General features: G+C 40.0%; 1 protein-coding gene across 1 annotated transcript in view; it reads left to right on the top strand.

Moving 5' to 3' along the window:
- Nucleotides 1-1852: 1852 nt before the first annotated feature.
- ARF4 (auxin response factor 4) overlaps nt 1853-20449 on the top strand; it is a 52771-nt gene continuing 34174 nt past the window's right edge. Inside the window, exons 1-6 of the mRNA XM_077383075.1 lie at nt 1853-2568; nt 2672-2728; nt 3003-3179; nt 3332-3416; nt 3998-4088; nt 4163-4327. Coding sequence (XP_077239190.1) covers nt 2302-2568; nt 2672-2728; nt 3003-3179; nt 3332-3416; nt 3998-4088; nt 4163-4327 — 842 coding nt within the window. The 5' untranslated portion in view covers nt 1853-2301. The remainder of the gene's footprint in view (nt 2569-2671; nt 2729-3002; nt 3180-3331; nt 3417-3997; nt 4089-4162; nt 4328-20449) is intronic.

Here is a 20449-nt window from a genome sequence, read left to right as displayed (position 1 = left end):
TCATCTTCCTCATCGTTCATCCACCATTGTCGCTGGAAAGTCTTGAAAACTTGAAATGTGAGTTCATTCCCATCTATATCTCTGTATCTAAGTTTAATTTTTCATTTGTTTTAAGGTTTTTCATTTATCCTTGTCCCTTTCAATGGCGGATGAGGAAGATGAATCGTAGGGTAGAAAGAAAAAAACGGTGAAAATGAACGAGTGAAAAAAACAGGAAGTAAAAACATTTTCATAAGGGACTTGATAAGCCCATTCGGAAATTGGTTACCCCATTTTGATATTGGATAACACCAGTCCCAGAGACTTAAAAACCCCCTTCCAAAACTCTAGTACCCTTGGCCAATTTTCAGGACTTGATAAGCCTATTCAGAAATTGGTAACCTCATTTTGATACTAGATAACCCCAATCCCAGAGACTTGAAAACCCCCTTCCAAAGCTCCAGTATCCTCGGCCAATTTTCAAGGACTTGATAAGCCCATTCAAAAATTGGTAACCCCAATCCCAGATACTTGAAAACCCCCTTCCAAAACTCGAGTACCCTCGGCCAATTTTCAGGGACTTGGTAAGCCCATTCGGAAATTGGTAACCCCATTTTTGTACTAGATAGCCCCAATCCCAGAGACTTGAAAACCTCTTCCCAAACTCGAGTACCCTCGGCCAATTTTCAGGGACTTGATAACCACATTCGAAAATTGGTAACCCCATTTTTTATACTAGATAACCCGAATCCCAGAGACTTGAAAATCCCTTTCCAAAACTCTAGTACCATCGGCCAATTTTCAGGCACTTGACAAACCCATTCGGAAATTGGTAACCCTACTTTTGAGAGTTGCTAACCCCCTTCCAGAGAGTTGATTAACCCCTTCTGCTACAAAACCCCTGCCTATAGCAACTCTTCTAATGGCATTACAATTCTGCTCATCATAGAAATAACAAAAGAAATGGATGTTGTATTCATTAAATGTGCTTCATGTATTACATCCCAATTCGTTTCTTTAAAAAAAATAAAAATAAAAATTTAAGTACATCAAAAAATATGTAGATATTACATCAAAATTTTCTTATACAACCACTTGTCCTCCAAAAAGTGAGTGAAGCCATCCATGCATTATCTCCAAAACACACCCTAAAATACAAACCGCTTAAACCCTAAACAAGATAAATAAAAAACAGACGAATGAAAAATAGTGTGAAATCCTAAAAAAAGAAAAACAAAACCTAGATACAGAGAGATAGATGGTAAGAACTTAACTTTCAAGTTTTCAAGACTTGTCAGCAATAATGGTGGCTGAACAAGGAGGAAGATGACTAATAGGGTAAAAAATAAAAAAAGGTGAAAATGGAAAAGTAAAAGAAGAGGGAAGAAGGAAAAAATAAGGTGAAAACGTGTTGTAAATGCCAAAGGGCATTTTCGTCCAGCTTTTACTGACCAGACTTCTTTTGTCCCTCGTTGGTTTCTGAAAAGCATGGGTCCTTGATAATTCCGCCTAATTTTTGTTCCCCATTGGTAATTGTTTCATATAGAAATCCCAATATTTTAAGTAGCCCTTTTTAAGGAAAACATGGAATGTCGCAAATAACTCTCTCCACAGGAATACCTTCCCTTTTAAATTTACCCCATATATCTTAAATCACCCCTATGTCTCTCTCCTCTCTCTAACCCAGAGGAGAGAGAAAGAGCCATAGGGGTGACTTAAGATATTTGGGGATCGATTTATCACCGCCCTTTAGACAAATGATGAATTTAGTACTACTTTAGTTATCATATCTCACCCAAAGTCTTTCTATATTTTTCCTTATTTAAAGTAAAGCAATTATGTTTGTGTTCGAACTTTGAAGGGAGGACGAAAAAGGGAAAATAATTTTATAATTTTTGTGTGCCACTAGAATGCATCTGGTTCTGTATCGTCCAAAGACTTGAAAAGATGAAATGATAACCCCTGTTTTGTCTTGGGCTCCTCTCAACAGTGAAAAGGAAAAGGAAAGGGTTAGTTTTGTACTGTCAGTCTCTCTGTCTCCTCTCCCCTGATTAAAGGCAGTGGCCATTACAAAAAACAGAACAATGGGTTGCCTTTGCCTTTCCCTTTTGTTGTGTGTTGCTTTGCCTTTGTCCATGTCTGCCTCTGCCTCTGCTTACTGCAATGGATTTGGGGGAGGAATCCTGCAACAATTCCAAGTTATTATTTGATATTTATTGGCTTGGAGGGTCCTTTTCTTTTTTTGCTGTTTCTCTTGAGCTCCTATTGTGAGTGAGAAGGGAGTATTTTTGCTCCTTATTTTGCTTTTGCTTTTTGGGTTTCATGGAAATTGATCTGAATGAAGAGGGGGAGAGTGCAATTTGTAATGGGGTGTCTGAATGTGATGGTGGTGGTTCAATCTATTTGGAGCTATGGCATGCTTGTGCTGGCCCTTTGGTTTCTCTGCCCAAGAAAGGGAGTGTAGTTGTATACTTCCCACAAGGTCATTTGGAGCAGACTGTTGTTTCATCCCCTTATCAATGCTTGGAGATTCCTACGTATGACCTCCCTCCTCAGATTTTCTGCAGGGTTGTAAGCATACAGCTCCATGTGAGTGAGAACCCAATGACTTTTTTTTTTAATCATGGATTATCTGTAAATTTGTTGTACTATTGTTTGTTTTTTCTTCTCACACTTGTTTCATTTGGGGTAGGCTGATAAGGAGAGTGATGAGGTTTATGCACAAGTGGCCCTGTTGCCTCAGCCAGATGTATGTTCAAATGGTTACAAAGCTTCTTTTTATTTATTTTTTGTTCCTCATGAATTGGGTTTCTTCCACTTTCTGACAATTTTGAAGGAAAGTTGTTGTATTGGTGTAGTGAATTAATAAAAACCCAACTTGTTCCCTCTTTGATTTTTTATACTTTTAGTCCATGAATGCTGAATTATTTCTTGTTTGTTCATCTCATTTTGTATTTCTGACTAGTTTTTTGTGTCTAATTTTATACCCTTATGGATGGTAACGCGATCTTTGTGGCTTTTAGTTGAGTGAGGCAGGTTTAGAGGGAAAGGAGAATGAAGCTGAGGATGAAAAAGAAGCGGATTTATTTAGTAAATCAGCCCCACATATGTTCTGTAAGACACTTACAGCCTCTGATACTAGCACTCATGGCGGGTTTTCTGTTCCACGTAGAGCTGCAGAGGACTGCTTCCCACCTCTAGTGAGATCATTCATTTCTTTCTTCTTTACTGTTTTTGTTGCAATCAGAATTTGAACTCTCTTATTCTATTGCTTCTTATGGAGATCGGTTCAATTCATAGTTTTTGCTTATTACCTTCTATATTTTCTGCACTTTACGATACTGGATTACAGGATTATAAACAGCTAAGGCCTTCTCAAGAGCTTGTTGCCAAGGACTTACATGGTGTAGAATGGAGATTTCGGCATATTTACAGAGGTACATTTGAATGCCTCAATTTCATTGACCATTCCTTTTTACATTACTCAGGAATTATTCATATTTTCACTTGTTTATCTTTTTCGCTTAAAGATTTGAATGGAGGAAAAAATCACTATCAAACCTTCTATCTAAACAAATCTCCACTATTAGGCCCTGTTCGTTTGAGATTGTGATAACCAATTGTGAGCCCCAAACCTATTATCCGACTCAAATTTAAATGAAATTTTAAGTCTAATAATAGGTTTGGGGCTCACAATTGGTTGTAACAATCTCAAACGAACAGGCCTTTAGTCTTGAAAGTTACTACAGAAGCTACTGCTTAAACCTATCCATCCTCATTAAAGGGGAAGTTATACTTGTCCGACTAGTGTTGTTGGCCTCTTATGTAGCATCTTCAACGTAGACTCAAATGCTTCGAAGTGTCAAATATTTATTCATCTAATAAAGAGTAGCTTTCAATGGTAATTGTGGACTTACAATCTTCTTGGCCCATTCATTGACTGCAAACAAGACGTGTACAAAACTTTGGCCGAGTTAATGTAAATTAAAATTCACAGAAATGCATGGTTATTTTCCAGGTCAGCCACGCCGACATCTCCTTACTACAGGATGGAGTATCTTTGTAAGCCAAAAGAATCTTGTTTCAGGGGATGCGGTACTCTTTCTAAGGTATAAATATGAGGAATTGTTAAATATTACTTCTACTTGGCTATGTGAAACGCTGTAAACATACTGTTCTGTAGGGGTGAAAATGGAGAACTAAGATTAGGGATTAGAAGAGCTTGTCGACCGCAAAATGGTGTTCCTTGTTCAGTTGTTGGGAGTCAAAATGTGCATCTCAGCATTCTTTCGTCGGTAGCAAATGCCATATCCACAAAAAGCATGTTTGACATTTTCTACTGCCCAAGGTACAATTATTAAATATCACCCTGTTTGCCAGCTTGATGGGTTTCATAAACAGTTTTTAGGTTCTTTTTTAGGCATGCAAGTGTGGATTAGGTACCTCCTACCAGTTTAAACATTAAACTAATATTACATTGCTAGCAAACAACATCTTTGATAGATTTCTGATTTAGATGGCACAAAGTATATAGCTAAATGGTCTGTCCATGCCCTGCATTTGTTGTACTTTGACTCCCTTGTTAGCTAGTGTTTTTCCCTTCCGTGTTCCTGTCCACAGGAATAAAGTGGCTTTCAATGATCCAATTAACCAAAGACTTAAAGATGTTACTTTTGAAGGTGCTTTGATTTATATTCTTGATGTTACATATTCTTTTGTACTGACATAAGTCATAAGTGTTCTTGTAATTCTCATTTATTCTTCCAGGGGTAAAATCTAGTACCGGTTAGATGTATACCATAAGGTTATTCTGCTCATTGTACTACACACCGGCATATATATATATATATATATATATATATATATATATATATATAGAGAGAGAGAGAGAGAGAGAGAGAGAGAGAGAGAGAGAGAGAGAGAGAGAGAGAGAGAGAGAGAGAGAACTGTTGGTGCGCTTAAGCTCACCCTTTTTTTGGTGCGCTTAAGTTGTTATAATGCCTCCTATTCGTTTAAATGTTTGGGTCCTGCTTAAGCGCACCAATGGGAGGCGTTATAACAACTTAAGCGCACCAAAAAAATGGTGCGCTTAAGCTCACCAACAGTTTTCTCATATATATATATATATGTGTGTGTGTGTGTGTGTACACATATATATGGTGTAGCCCAAACACAAAGATCAAACAAATCCAAGAAAGATATATATATATATATATATATATATATATATATATATATATATATATATATATATATATATCTTTCTTGGATTTGTTATATGGCGCAGCCCAAACACAAAGATCAAACAAAACCAAGAAAGAACAAGTAACAAGAAGAACTCGTACGAAATCTCACGTATGCCGTGAAGATAAAATTTTATTCAATGTCAAAAACTTTCCCCCAACTCCAATCATCCATCTCTTTTATTACATCTCTAAAAGATTTCCAAAAGATTTCTACAATCTAAAAAGTAGCTAAAAATGATATTGGCATATCTATCTAAATATTAAAGTTTCCCTAAGCTAAAACTAGCTACAAATAAGAAAAGCAACTATAGCCTATCAAATCTAGGAAACAAACTAAATAAGAAAATGAGAATCCAGCTTTAGGAAACAACATATTAAGAGAATAGAAAATTGCATTGTCCCAAATCTTCAAGTTTGCATGATCTTGCAAGTTTTCAATAACACACATTTCCAATATCTCAATCCTGCAAGTTTCCACCAAAAATAGTTCCTTATTCATGGAAATTTTCCGTATTTTCCACTTATGAAACTTCCACTTGTGAATCTTCCCAAACAACTCCTTTTTTTTAACTATTTTATCCTCGTCCTCGTCCTCATACTCATCATAAATGGGTTGTAGTTCCACTATTTCATCTTCATCATCATCCTCGTACTCATCATAGATTGGTTCACCTTGGTCTTCATCGTTCGCTTCGATAAGTAATGGCTCTCTCTCTCTCTCTCTTGAATTCCGTAGTCGTTGATAAAGATATTGAAAGTCTATAAAAGGAAAGAAGGCTTCCATCATTTTCTTCTTCATCTTCTCCCAAGTATTGATTTTAGATTTTCCACGACGGGATCGTCTGACTTCCAATTGTGTCCACCATGCCGAGGCTCGTCCCCTCAGCTTCAAAGCCACAAGTTGGACTTGCTTGTGGTTTGGAACCCCTTTGAACTCGAATATTCTTTCCACTGTTCGTAACCAATCCAAGAACTCTTCCGCGGACAATCCACCATGGAACTCAGGCATCTCCATTTTCAGTCCGGATTCCCAACTGTGGTTGTCTCTTTCAAGCGGGTTCACTAGAGCCTCCATTTGCACCCTGTCATGGAAAAGGTTCAGGCGGGTGTCATCTTCCTCTTCGGCTTCTTCATCTTGGCCAGAAGTTTCCAAGTGAAGAATCCGGGCCGTCAAGTCTTCGACTTGTCATTGAAGCGTGGCTAGTTCATCTCGTGTAACAATCTCCGTCATCGGAACGGTATGAGCGCCTCTTCTTTTCGGTGGAATGATCAATCCGCTGCCAACCGTAGGAACGAGATAGCTCTGATACTAATCTGGCGCAACTTGGATTCCAAGATCAAACAAAATCAAGAAAGAACAAGTAACAAGAACTCGTACGAAATCTCACGTATGCCGTGAAGATAAAATTTTATTCAATCTCAAAAACTTCCCCCAACTCCAATCATCCATCTCTTTTATTACATCTCTAAAAGATTTCCAAAAGATTTCTACAATCTAAAAAGTAGCTAAAAATGGTATTGGCATATCTATCTAAATATTAAAGTTTCCCTAAGCTAAAACTAGCTACAAATAAGAGAAGCAACTATAGTCTATCAAATCTAGGAAACAAACTAAATAAGAAAATGAGAACCCAGCTTTAGGAAACAACATATTAAGAGAATAAGAAATTGCATTTTCCCAAATCTACAAGTTTGCATGATCTTGCAAGTTTCCAATAACACACATTTCCAATATCTCAATCCTGCAAGTTTCCACCAAAACTAGTTCCTTATTCATGGAAATTTTCCGTATTTTCCACTTATGAAACTTCCCAAAATAGCCATCCTCAAAATTTCCTGCTAATTTTTGGATTGCATCAATATATATATATATGGGGAAGTGATATATCCGCCCCTTTTGATTACTTGGACACCCAACAGCAGTGTACGTGGCAATCAGCCCCATTGAATCCTTCTAACATGAAGTGCATCAGCCCCTCTGCAGTCATTGATACACTGCAGCTGGGTGTTCCAAGTAATCAAAAGGGGCTTATATATCACTTTCCTACAGACACACATGTGCGTATGGGAGAGAAGGCATGATTTTCCTTCTGTCCATCATGCCCACTTCTCTCCTCTCTGTCAACATCTCTTCCTCTTATCTTCTTACACCATGTAATAATCTAACATGGTATCAGAGCTAAAGGTTGGAGTAATCCTTCATCCTCAAAGGTACCATCTTTCTCTTCCCATCTTCTTGTTTTCCTTTCTTTTAAAACCCTAACTGAAATCGATTTGGGTTTTTGTCCCTAACCGTAACCATCCGTCCTTCTTCCTTCCTCTTCCATTAAACCTAACCCCACCCTACCCCTCTCCCCAACCGCCCCCTTCTCCTCTCCCATAAACCCAGCCGCCGCCCCCTTCTCCCACCCACACAGCAGCCTCCACCCTCCTTCTCTTTCATGGAGTAAGATTCAGTCATTCCACTCTTCTACCCTTTCAACCTTTCACAACCCTCTTTCATTAAATCAGCCCTAAATCACTTCTTCTTAATGCCCTAAACTTGTTTCTTATCTTCCTTTTTTTTAGATTTCTTGTTACGAGACATTGTTTGTTGCTTATTCGTCTCTATTATTGGTGATGGTATTTGTGATTGGTGGTTGTTGATGTTGGTGGCTTTGTTGCTTCTTTGCCCTAGATGATTATTTGTGATTTGTTGGATGGTTGTTTGTGGTTGGTTGTGTCTTGGTTGTTGATGGTGGATTTGGTGATTGTTGGTGCTCCTTGTTGGTGATTGGTTGTTGTATGGTGCTAGCGTTGTTATTGGTATTGGTGGATGCGGTTGATTCTCCTTATTGATGTTGGTGGTTTTTGCCTTCGTTACTGGGAGTTGCGGCTTCTCATCCGTTACTATTGGTTGATTCTGATGTTGGTTTCCCTCTTCGTTATTTGAGCTGTGGTGTACTCTCGGCATGTTTATGTTGTCGCCTACGGGTGTGGTTCTGCACTATTTTGCTTGGTGGTTGTGTTTCCTATTCTGTTAGTGGTTGTTCGATACTTTATGCCATCGTTGTTGTTGGTTGTTTGATAGTGGTTTGTCAGTGGATTGCTCGTGTGTCCTCTCCGTGTGTTGGAGGTCTACTACACTTTGTGATTGTGCTTTTGTCTGATTATGGAGCCAATTGATTCGTCTTCGCAGTAGATGGATTCGCTGAAGATTGATGCGGTCTCCTTTTCCTCCTGCAGAGACACTTCGTAAATCCCCTTTTAAAACTAGTTCTATTGAGTTCTTTTCTTGTGAGTCTTGTGAGTCTTGTGAGTTGGCAAAGCACCGTCGATAGTCTTTTCCTTCATGTGGTGGTTGTTGGTCGTCTCGCTCTTTTGAGCTTGTTCATTCTGACATATGGAGTCCTGCACGTACTTTTTTTAATTTGGATTTAGATACTTTGTTATATTTGTAGATGATTTTTCTCATATTATATGGTTGTTTCTTCTGAAAGATCGTTCTGAATTATTTAATGCATTTTGTAGTTTCTATTTTGAAATTGAAAATCAATTTAAATGTTCTGTTTCTTACTTGTATACTGATAATGCAAAGGAGTATTTCTCTTATAGTAATGATTTTCATCAATTTCTTGATTCACGGAGTATTATACATCAATCTTCTAGCCATTTCAAAAAAAATAAAATAAAAAAATAAAAATACATCAATCTTCTTGTGCCTATACTTCGTAGCAGAATGGTGTCGCCAAGTGAAAGATACGATACATATTAAATATGACTCGCACTATCATGTTCCAAATGCGAGTCCCCAAGATTTATTGGGGTGATGCGGCTCTCACGGCTTGCTTCTTAGGGAACTGTTTACCCTCCTCTCTTTTATCTAGTCAGACTCCATTTTCTATCCTATATTCCTCTGGTGATCCCTTCCCTTTGCTTCCCCGTATTTTTGGCTATACTTGCTTTGTTCATAGATTAGGCCCTGGCTTGAACAAATTGGAACCTCGTTCCGAGAAATGCATCTTTTTGGGTTACTCTGGTACTCATAAAGGATAGAAATGTTACAGTCCTCACCTCCACAAAACATTTGTTTCAGCCTATGTTAATTAACACGCTTTACATGTAATAAATTATAGGTTTAACTTCCGAGTGACACATAGAGCTTCATACTTCATCTCTCTACGCCCAAAAATTTCAGGCGAATGATAGTTGACTCATTTAATAATAGTTCCTTTAATGGTTTAGATATTATAATTATGTTCCTTATGTTCATGCTCATTGTCTCTTATTTAGAATTGCAATATTATCCACTTGGAATAAATTATTATGATCTTTTTATATTTTAAACGTATGCATATACACGATGACTTTGACCCGCCTTACCTCGGTATTGCGATGTTTGACCTATATATATATATATATATATATGATGACTTTGAGCCACATGCTTCAGTATGTGATGTATGTTGGCCCGTATATATATATATATATATATATATATGAGGAAAGTGAAGCTACACCGCCGGCTTAAAATACAATGGACCCACATTGTTTTGGTGATCCAAACCATTCATTTGATTGGCCCTCACATAGATAGGGTGTCCACCAAAAATCAGCTCCATAGGATCATCCCAACCCTTCAAACTGTGGAGGCAAAAATGGACAAATTTGTGAAGGTTTTTACACGTTCATTTTTGCCTCCACAAATCGTAGGGTTGGGATGATCCTATGGAGCTGATTTTTGGTGGACACCCTATCTATGTGAGGACCAATCAAATGAATTCTTTGGATCACCAAAACAATGTGGGCCCATTGTATTTTAAGCCGGCGGTGTAGCTTCACTTTCCTCTCTCTCTCTCTCTCTCTATATATATATATATATATATATATATGAGAAAATGGTTTGTGTGTAGCTGCACAAATAAGCTATCTGTGCATGGCTGTACAAACCATAGTGGGGGCCACATTTTTTGGGGGATCCAAAGCATTCATTTGGAAGGCCCTTCCATGGATAGGGTGTGTACTAAAAATCAGCCCTATAGGATCAACCTAACCCAATCAAAGTTGGAGGGGAAAATGGACATACACTGTTTCTGCCCTTTTTTTCCCTCCACAAATGGCAGGGTTAGGATGATCCTAAAGGGCTGATTTTTGGTACACACCCTATCCGTGGAAGGGCCTTCCAAATGAATGCTTTGGATTCCCCAAAAAATGTGGCCCCCACCATGGCTTGTGCAGCCATGGGCTTATCTGTGCAGCTGCACACAAACCATTTCCTCTTTCTCTCTCTCTCTCTCTCTCTCTCTATATATATATATATACTAGTAAAAAACCCCGTGCGATGCACGGGCCGACAAAGAACTATACGGACCATGTCATAGGTTGATCCAAACCGTCCATGTGATGGAACACAACATAAATAGGTTGTGCCCCAAAAAATCATTTCCATAGGCTGATCCTAGCCCTCCAATCTATAGAGGTTTTCATAAGTCCTCTTAAATCGGATGGTTAAGATCACCCTATAGATTTTTTATTAAAAAACCATAAAGGAGGGGGGTAAGATTGAAATTATGTGGCTTTAATGGGTGCCTTTGTTAAAAAGCATAAAGGAGGGGGTAGTATTGAAAATATGTGAGTTGAATGGGTGCATTTGTTAAAAAAAGTCAAAAAAAGTGATGTGTAATTCTCATAGAATTTTCAAAAAATTCAAAAAAATCTCTTTTCTCTTCTCCTATATATATATATATATACTAGTAAAAAACCCCGTGCGATGCACGGGCCGACAAAGAACTGTACGGACCACATCATAGGTTGATCCAAACCATCCATGTGATGGAAAACAACATAAATAGGTTGTGCCCTTAAAATCATTTCCATAGGCTGATCCTAGCCCTCCAATCTATAGAGGTTTCCATAATTGTTGTTCCTCTTAAGGTGCCCCGGAATTCGTCAATATTTTTAAAGGTGTCCGGAATTCGTAATATCATGTAATTACTACAAACTTTCCGTAATTTTGCATATAGAAAGGCTGCAATGTTGACTTTCGTGACACATTCACATTAAAAAAGTAGGGGAAAAATAATAAAATGACTTGTTTACCCTCACGTAGTTAGTTTGGACATACATATGGCAAGGGCATTAAACACTAAAAAACCACCATGTTGATGTGTTAAATTGACAGAATTTTGAAATAAATCAAAAAATTATTCTCTTCTCTCTTCTGCTATATATATATATATATATATGAGGAAAGTGTCTCTAAGCGGTCGACTAAAGAACCTTCTCTAGTCCGCCAACCAAAACTACAGTGGGCCCATGTTGTTTGGATGATCCAAATCATTCATATGATGGGCCCTGACATAGATAGGGTGTGCCCAAAAAAACATCTTCCTAGGATCATCCTAGCCCTTAGATTTCTGGAGGTTAAAATGGACGCGTATAAACCCCAAAGATACGGTGCTCCCAAAAACACAGTGGTCCCATGTTGTTTGGATGATCCAAGTCATTTATTTTATGGGCCCCGAGATAGGTAGGGTGTACCCAAAAAATCATCTCCAAAGGATCATTCTAACCCTTCGATTTGTGGAGGTTAAAATGGATGTGTGTAAACCAAGGAAGCAGGATTCTTCCCTGGGAGCCTTCAATTCCCGCTTTCGATTCCCGCTCTGGCAACCTTGAGCAGGATTCTTCCCTGGGAGCCTTCGATTTCCGCTTTCGATTCCCGCTCTGGCAACCTTGGTATAAACCTCCACAAATTTGTCCATTTTCAACCTCCACTAATCCAAGGGTTAAAATGATCCTATGGAGCTTATTTTTTGGGCACACCCTATCAATGTCAGAGCCCATCAAATGAATGCTTTGGATCATCCGAACAATGTGGGCCCACTGTGTTTTTGGTCGGTGGACTAGAGAAGGTTCTCTAGTCGACCGACTAGAGATACTTTCCTTTATATATATGAGGAAATAAAATATGTGCAGCTGCACAGATAAGCTATCTGTGCATGGCTCACAAACCATAGGGGGGCCACATTTTTGGGGGGATCCAAAGCATTCATTTGGAACGCCCTTCCATGGATAGGGTGTGTACCAAAAATCAGCCCTATAGGATCATCCTAACCTTGCCATTTGTGGAGGGGAAAATGGGAAGAAACATAGTACACACCCTATCCATGAAAGGGCCTTCTAAATGAATGCTTTGGATCCCCCAAAAAATATGGCCCCCCCTATGGTTTGTGAGCCATGCACAGATAGCTTATCTGTGGCACATACTTTATTTTCTTTCTCTCTCTCTATCTCTCTCTCTCTCTCTATATATATATATATATATATATATATATATATATATATATATATATATATAAGAAAAGTGTAGCTGCCCAGAAAATTATTTGAATTTCTCCCAAAATTCTTTGAGAATTACACATCACTTTTTTTTGACTTTTTTTAACAAAGGCACCCATTCAACCCACATATTTTCAATCCTACGCCCTCCTTTATGCTTTTTAACAAAGGCACCCATTCAACCCACATATTTTCAATCCTACGCCCTCCTTTATGCTTTTTAACAAAGGCACCCATTAAAACCACATAATTTCAATCCTACCCCCTTCCTTTATGCTTTTTTAATTATGGAAACCTCTATAGATTGGAGGGCTAGGATCAGCCTATGAAAATGATTTTACGGGCACAACCTATTGATGTTGTGTTCCCTCACAAGGACGGTTTGGATCAACCTATGATGTGGTCCGTATAGTTCTTTGTTGGCCCGTGCATCGCACGAGGTTTTTTACTAGTGTGTGTGTGTGTGTGTGTGTATATATATATATATATATATATATATATATATATATATATATATATATATATATATATATATATATATATATATATATATATATATATGAGGAAATGGTTTGTGTGCAGCTGCATAGATAAGCTATCTGTGCATGGCTGCACAAACCATAGTGGGGGGGGGGGCACATTTTTTGGGGGATCCAAAGCATTCATTTAGAAGGCACTTCCATGGATAGGGTGTGTACCAAAAATCAGCCCTTTAGGATCATCCTAAACCTGTCATTTGTGGAGGGAAAAAATGGGCAGAAACAGCGTCTGTCCATTTTCCCCTCCAACTTTGATTGGGTTAGGATGATCCTATAGGGGTGATTTTTGGTGCACACCCTATCCATGGAAGGGCCTTCCAAATGTATGCTTTGGATCCCCCAAAAAATGTGGCCCCCACCATGGTTTGTGCAGCCATGCACATATAGCTTCTCTGTGCAGCTGCACACAAACCGTTTCCTCTCTCTCTCTCTCTCTATATATATATATATAATGATTCGGATTTGAGACCGTATACTTTGGTATACGATGTGATTTTTTTTACGGTACCTATCTATGTTCTTCCACCTATACGAGGTTTTGGTTCTGGCGTTATTTATCTCTACCATGATCCATTGATATCCTCTTTATTTGTTCTCATGTCTTTTTACTATCATACTGATACTCTTATTTCGATTTCCATATCTCTATTCACGCTCTTGCCTATTCTGTTCATTGACATAAGGATCATTGTTATAATATAATTTCATTACTGTTAACTTTTATTATGTGAGCCCACTAAGGGATCGAGGGAAGAGTGTTAGGCCAGGTGGCTTTGTTGGTTTGACTAGTTATCCTTGTCAGGGAACTTTTGGATTTTAGTGATGATGGTTTGTAATTTCAAAAGAAATATAATTAGTAATTTGTAGATGTGTCAGCTTGTTTCTCTTTTGGGGTAGCAATTTAGATTTTTGGATTTTGGAAAAAGAAAAGAACAAAAAATTGTCTAAAAATTTGCCCCAAATCCGGGTCGTTACAGATGGAGAGTCTCCATTAGGGAGCTCCTCATGTAAATGATGTATATATAGGCCCAAACTAGGGCAACAATGTACAATGACTAAAATACCCTCTACACATAAGTAATGACTAAACTACCTCTAATACATGTTATTCAACATGTCTTTTAGACATTCTTCCTCTTATAAACATCCATATATATGCACAATAAAAACTATGGACCAAATGATAAACAAAATATATTATTATATAATAATGTGATCTTAATACAAAAAATATCGGTACCATATGCAAACTCCCACTATCTAAAATAAGTAAATTTATCCACTACTCTCACTCTGAATAACATGTTCCCCACTCTGAATAACAAGTTCCTTATAGAACATAAGGGGTAAGCCTTCAGTCATGGGGTCTTCCAACATAAGTTCGTACTTAGTTCTATATAAACACTAGATTATTCTAAATCCTTTCCTTTGCAATACGATAATTAATCTCAATATGCTTTGAAAGTTCACTTGATTTGTTGTTCTTTGTAACGACCCGATTCCATCGAGTCGCTACGAGCAAAAGAACAACGCAAAAATCATGGAAAGTTTTTTTTTAAAGAGGGTAAATAAGATAACCAACATCCACAACCAAAATCTTATTCCAAATTAAATAAGTCCACCATAACAAGAGGTCCCTTCAATACTCATTCTCCAAATGAAAAGTAAATTTTTAACAACTAAAGTTCAAACTAAAGAAAGTCCCGACAAAAAAATAAGAACAGAAAATTACGCAAGACGTCATAGCGCAATAATCCACGACACGAACTCGCCGATCACACAATCCCTTATCCCACGCTTTCGTCATTTGCAAATGTTCCGCCATCTAACGCCTCAACTCCTGTAGTGGAGAAAACAACGTTAGAGCAGGTTCTTCCAGAGACCGAGCTGAGTAAGAGAGACAATATAAAAAGTGCATACACTATAATCCAAATCCTTAGCAATATCTAGAAATAATAATAAAGACTGGAAATGAATTACACTATCCATGGCAATATAAATAAAAATGAGTGACAATGATTCAAGTTTATACTATGTATGCAACGAGTATGTAAAATGAGACAGCACATTCCCCAGGTATATCCATCCGGCTTTTTCCCAATTTTCTTTTCTGTCAGTTTTCTTCTGTCATTTTCTTTTTGCCGGTGTCCTTGCCGCACGACTACCCACTACCCCTGTCCAAAGGTAGTGGCGTTATGGACTCGGATTTCGGTCTCGCATTTAATGCCGAGCCGTTTCGGGGATACTATCCTGTTAACAGAGAGATTTGAGAATGAAATGTTGTGTGTTAGCCTACTTGTCCTAACACACATATTTATTATGAAAAGAATATGAAAAGACTATAATGCCCTTAAGCTACATAAGCTTATTCTAACACTCCCCCTCAAGCTGGAGTATGAATGTCATACATGCCCAACTTGTTACATAAATCACTCAATCGAACTCCATTCAACGGCTTGGTAAACGTGTCTGCAATCTGATCATTCGTTCGAGTAAACTCGGTTTGAATTTGGCCTGTTTGAATCCTGTGACGAATAAAGTGACAATCCACTTCTATATGCTTAGTTCGTTCGTGAAATACCGGATTCATAGCTATGTGAATGGCTGACTTGTTGTCACAGTAGAGGGACGCAGGTGAGGAGTATGAGAACCCAATCTCTGACATAAACGACCGTAGTCAAATTAATTCACAGCTTGTGTAAGCCATGGCCCTGTATTCTCCTTCTGCACTGGATCGTGACACAACGTCCTGCTTCTTACTCTTCCAAGATACTAGATTTTCACCTATGAAGGTACAATAGCCATTAGTAGATCGCCAGTCAGCAGGAGATCCGGCCCAGTCAGCATCAGAGTATCCCTCAATACTCAAATGGTTATGCTTCCTGAAGAGAAGACCTTTCCCTGGAGCTTTCTTCAGATACTTCACTATCTGAATTACAACTGACCAATGTGATGTTCAAGGCGCACTCATATACTGGCTAATCACACCAACAACATATGCAATGTCCGGACGAGTGACTGTGAGATAGATCTACCGTCCTACTAACCGTCTGTATCGATCAGGATCTTCTAGTGGCTCCCCCTGATCAGGTGAAAGCTTGACATTTGGATTCATAGGAGTCTGTGCAGGTTTTGCTCCCGGAAGACCTGTTTCTTCTAAAATATCAAGAGCATACTTCCTTTGGGACAAAGATAGCCCCCTTTGTGAATGTGCCACTTCAATGCCTAACAAGTATCTCAGAACACCAAGGTCTTTTGTGCTGAATTCATTCTGAAGGAAATCTTTGAGGCATTGTATTCCTGCTTTGTCATTCCCTGTAATAACAATGTCATCAACACATACAACCAGGAGAATCAAACCATCCTTGCTTCGAGAGCTGAACACAGAATGGTCTACAACACATTGTTTCATACCAAATCGTAGGATGGCCTCACTGAATCTCCCAAACCATGCACGAGGAGACTGTTTAAGACCATAAATCGCCTTTCTAAGCTTACAGACGGTATGCTGCAACTCCCCCTGAGCAACAAACCCTGGTGGTTGCTCCATATACACTTCCTCCTGCAAATCACCATGGAGGAACGCATTCTTGATATCCAACTGATATAGGGGCCAAGACTGATTCACGACCAAAGAAATCCATACACGGCTGGATGGAATCTTTGCCACTGGAAAGAATGTCTCAACATAATCAATCCCATTAGTCTGAGTAAAGCCCTTTGCAACAAGACGGGCTTTTAACCTCTCAACAGAGCCATCAGGTAGGTATTTGACGGTGAACACCCACTTACATCCGACTACCTGAACACCAGGAGGAAGGGAAGCCAACTGCCATGTTTGGTTTTTGGCCTAAGCATCCATCTCAGCCTCCATAGCTGCTCGCCATCCCGAATCAAGCATAGCCTCTCGAGCAGAGCGAGGAATAGAAATCGATGACAAAGATGATATAAATGCGGAATACGAAGGAGATAACCGAGCATAACTTACCGCATCAGAAATAGGGTGATGAGTGGTACGAGAACGAGTAAGGCTCGCAATGGCGGCATCAAGAGATTCATCAACCTGAGCAGCATCATCAGAGGATGAGGGTAAAGGACCTGCTTGCTGAGAAGAGATGGCAGGGCATGAAGGCTCAACTGAAGTAGTAAAACGTTTGCGATTTTATACCTGGAAGGGACGCTGGACCGGATCCGGTGGCAAACTTGGAACCGGATCCGGTGGCAAACTGGGAACCAGAACCGGCAATGGCAACGGAGGAGGAGATACCGGTAAAGAAGAGGAAGCAAGAAAGTAGGGAGTATCCTAAAAAAAGGAGACATCAGCACTGATAAATTTGAGGCTAAGCTGAGGACTGTAGCATCGGTCACCCTTCTGGGTTAGTGAATAACCCAGGAAAACACACTTGATTGCCCTTGGGGCCAATTTATCAAGTCCTGGGGTGAGACCTGAACAAAGCAAACACACCCAAACATCTTGGGAGGTAAATTAAACGGATCCCCAGAAGGGTGTAACACCGAAAAAGGGGACCGATTGTTAAGAACTGAAGAGGGTAGACGATTAGCTAGAAAGCAGGCTATAAGCATAGCGTCAGCCCAAAAAGATTTGGGAACATGCATCTGATACAAAATGGTGCTAGCTATATCTACAAGATACCGTATTTTCCGCTCGACAACGCCATTATGTTGTGAAGTGTGGGCACAAGACGACTGATGAATAATTCCACAACTAGAAAGAAACTCCTGAAAACCATGCCGAGTAGAAAAATACTCACAGGCATTATTAGTATGTAAACATTTAAGGGAACATGAGTATTGATTTGTAATTTCAGCATAAAATAAACAAAATGTAGAAAACACCTCAGAACGATCCTTTATTATATAAAGCCAGGTCATCCTGGAAAAATCATCAACAAATATAACAAAGTACTTCCCACCAAACATAGAAGGAGTACGACATGGACCCCAAACATCAGAATGCACTAAATCAAAAGGACTACTGACACGACTAACAGAACGAGACGGGTAGGAAACACGATGGTGTTTTCCATACTGACAGAACTCACAATGAAAATGACTAATAACACCAGAAACAACTGAAGAACGCTGCAGACGCTCAGGAGAAGGATAACCGAGCCGGCAGTGCCACATAAAGGAATCTGCTGAGGTACTAAACGTCGTGGGAGTGATAGCATCATCCAGGTAGTATAGGCCATCTGTCTCGTGCCCCAAGCCAATCTTCTTCCCAGTCGCAAGGTCCTGAAAAACACAATAAGACGGAAATAATGTGACTGAACAATTAAGGCGATTAGTGAGCTGACTAACAGAAAGAAGATTGCAGGAAAAAGTAGGAACATAGAGTACAAATGATAAGGATAAGTGGGATGTGGCTGTAAAGTCCCGGTGCTTGAAATAGGATATCGAGTCCCATTGGCCAAGGTGACCATCTTAGTAGGAGCACAAGAAGTAAAAGAACTAAGAAGTGTACTGTTACCGGTCATATGATGAGAGGCACCATAATCAATGAGCCAGGAAGCAGAGTGGCTAAGGGAGCAAGATGGGTTGCTACCTTCTGTAGCAAGTTGAGCAGCCGGTTGTTTCCCTTTCTCCTGTAGGCGCAAAAGTGACTCATACTCAGTCCGAGAGACGACCATGGTGTCTGAGGTAGTAGGAGTAGGTGCAGCAGGTGTCTCAGAAGTGAAGTGGGCTGCTCGAGCAGGACGCAGCTCGGGATGGAGATCATAACAGAAATCAATAGTGTGACCCTCCATGTCACAATGATTGCAATAACGTGAGCCACGATCCGCATAAGTACGGCCTCCTCCTGAATCTCGGCCAAAGCCACGGCCCTATCCGCGACGATTGCGACCACGACCCCTACCACGAGTGTCCCGAAAGGAACCAGACTGGGCAGCAAATGCGGACTGGTCACCAGCAACAGAGATAGCCGGATCGATACGTAGAGCGCGCTGAACGCGAGAAAAGATCTCATCCAAGATGGGAGCGTGCTTAACCCAAGGATCTGCTGCCGAAGAGGGACAAACTCAGGCCCTAAGCCACCACAAAACCGAGTAGTACGGAGCTCATTCTTCTGTTGAGCCAAGACCTTAAGGTCGGTGGATGGTGGATGATAAATATCAATCTGCTCCCAAAGACCAACAAAATCCGAATAGTACTCAGCGACAGTCTTATCTCCACGCGAGATACGAAAGAAGTCATTGTAAACATCAATAATCCGCGTCAGATTGTTGCTGCTGGAATAGAGTGTCTCAGCACGCAACCAGACTGCCCGTGATGTATCCAGAAATAGCATGTGGCTTCCAATCTTTGGTTCCATACTCTGACAGAGAAGAGACTGAAGCTGGGCATCATCCTGACTCCACTTATCATACCCAGCATCTTTCGGATTCGGAGGATCCGTCGTGATGAAACGTAACTTGCCCTGACCTCGCAGATAGAGGTGAATAGAACGACTCCAGGCAGGGTAATTAGCACCATCCAATTTAATGGATGTTATAGAGGTCACCGACATCGGAAATGAAGGAGGAAGAAGCTGATGGCAAGGCCATAATAAACACCAAAACTCAAATGGGATGTGGGTGAAGCAGACCAGACAAGACACACCACAACAATCACAGACACCCACAAAAAAGGGCAGCCAAATATAGGCAAGCAAATCACCACGAAGATAAACAATCAGAAGGAAAAACCACAAACATCCGCCGGAAGGACTCCGAAAGAACAAGCATGAAGCCTCATACTTGTGGAACTACAACGAAACATAGAGACAAGGCTGAAGTCATCAAGTAGGAAGCAAAGAAAAATGTAACAAAGCGGAGCCGCGACCAAAAAGGTGAGAAATGTAACAGAAAGATTTAGGGCATGAACACCCGACGACTAGAAGAGAAGAACGCTATCCTTATAAGTCAAAGAAGATGGGGAAAGATATTACAAAAGAGGGGAGAACGCGTAGGGGGGGGCAAACAGGGAAGAGTTGGGTTTTCCAGGGGGGCAAACAGGGAAGAGTTGGGTTTTCTAGGGGGGGCAAACATGGAAAAGTTGGGTTTCCCAGGGGGGCGCGCAGGGGGCAACCAGGGAAGAGTTGGGTTTTCACGGGGGGCAACCAGCGAAGAGTTGTGTTTTCCAGGGGGGCAACCTGTGATGATGGAGGAAGAAAGAAAAAGAAGAAGAAGAAGAAGTTAGGGCATGGGCACGGGCTTCAATGGAAGAAGAAGTTAGGGCATGGGCTTCAATGGAGGAAGACAAGAGGTCTTCAATGGAGGTCCCTTTAGATGGTTTGCCAACGAAAGGCTGTACACGCTTTTCGCGTTAGCTTTTGGACCTTAGGTCCCAGGATGATACCACCAC

The sequence above is a fragment of the Tasmannia lanceolata genome, unplaced genomic scaffold, assembly GCF_043159265.1.
Source record: "Tasmannia lanceolata isolate RefF3 unplaced genomic scaffold, GAP_Taslan_0.1 ptg000006l, whole genome shotgun sequence".
In the NCBI taxonomy this organism is placed as follows: Eukaryota; Viridiplantae; Streptophyta; class Magnoliopsida; order Canellales; family Winteraceae; genus Tasmannia; species Tasmannia lanceolata.
The sequence above is the reverse complement of the archived record's forward strand: the minus strand, read 5'-3'. Positions and strand labels throughout refer to the sequence as shown.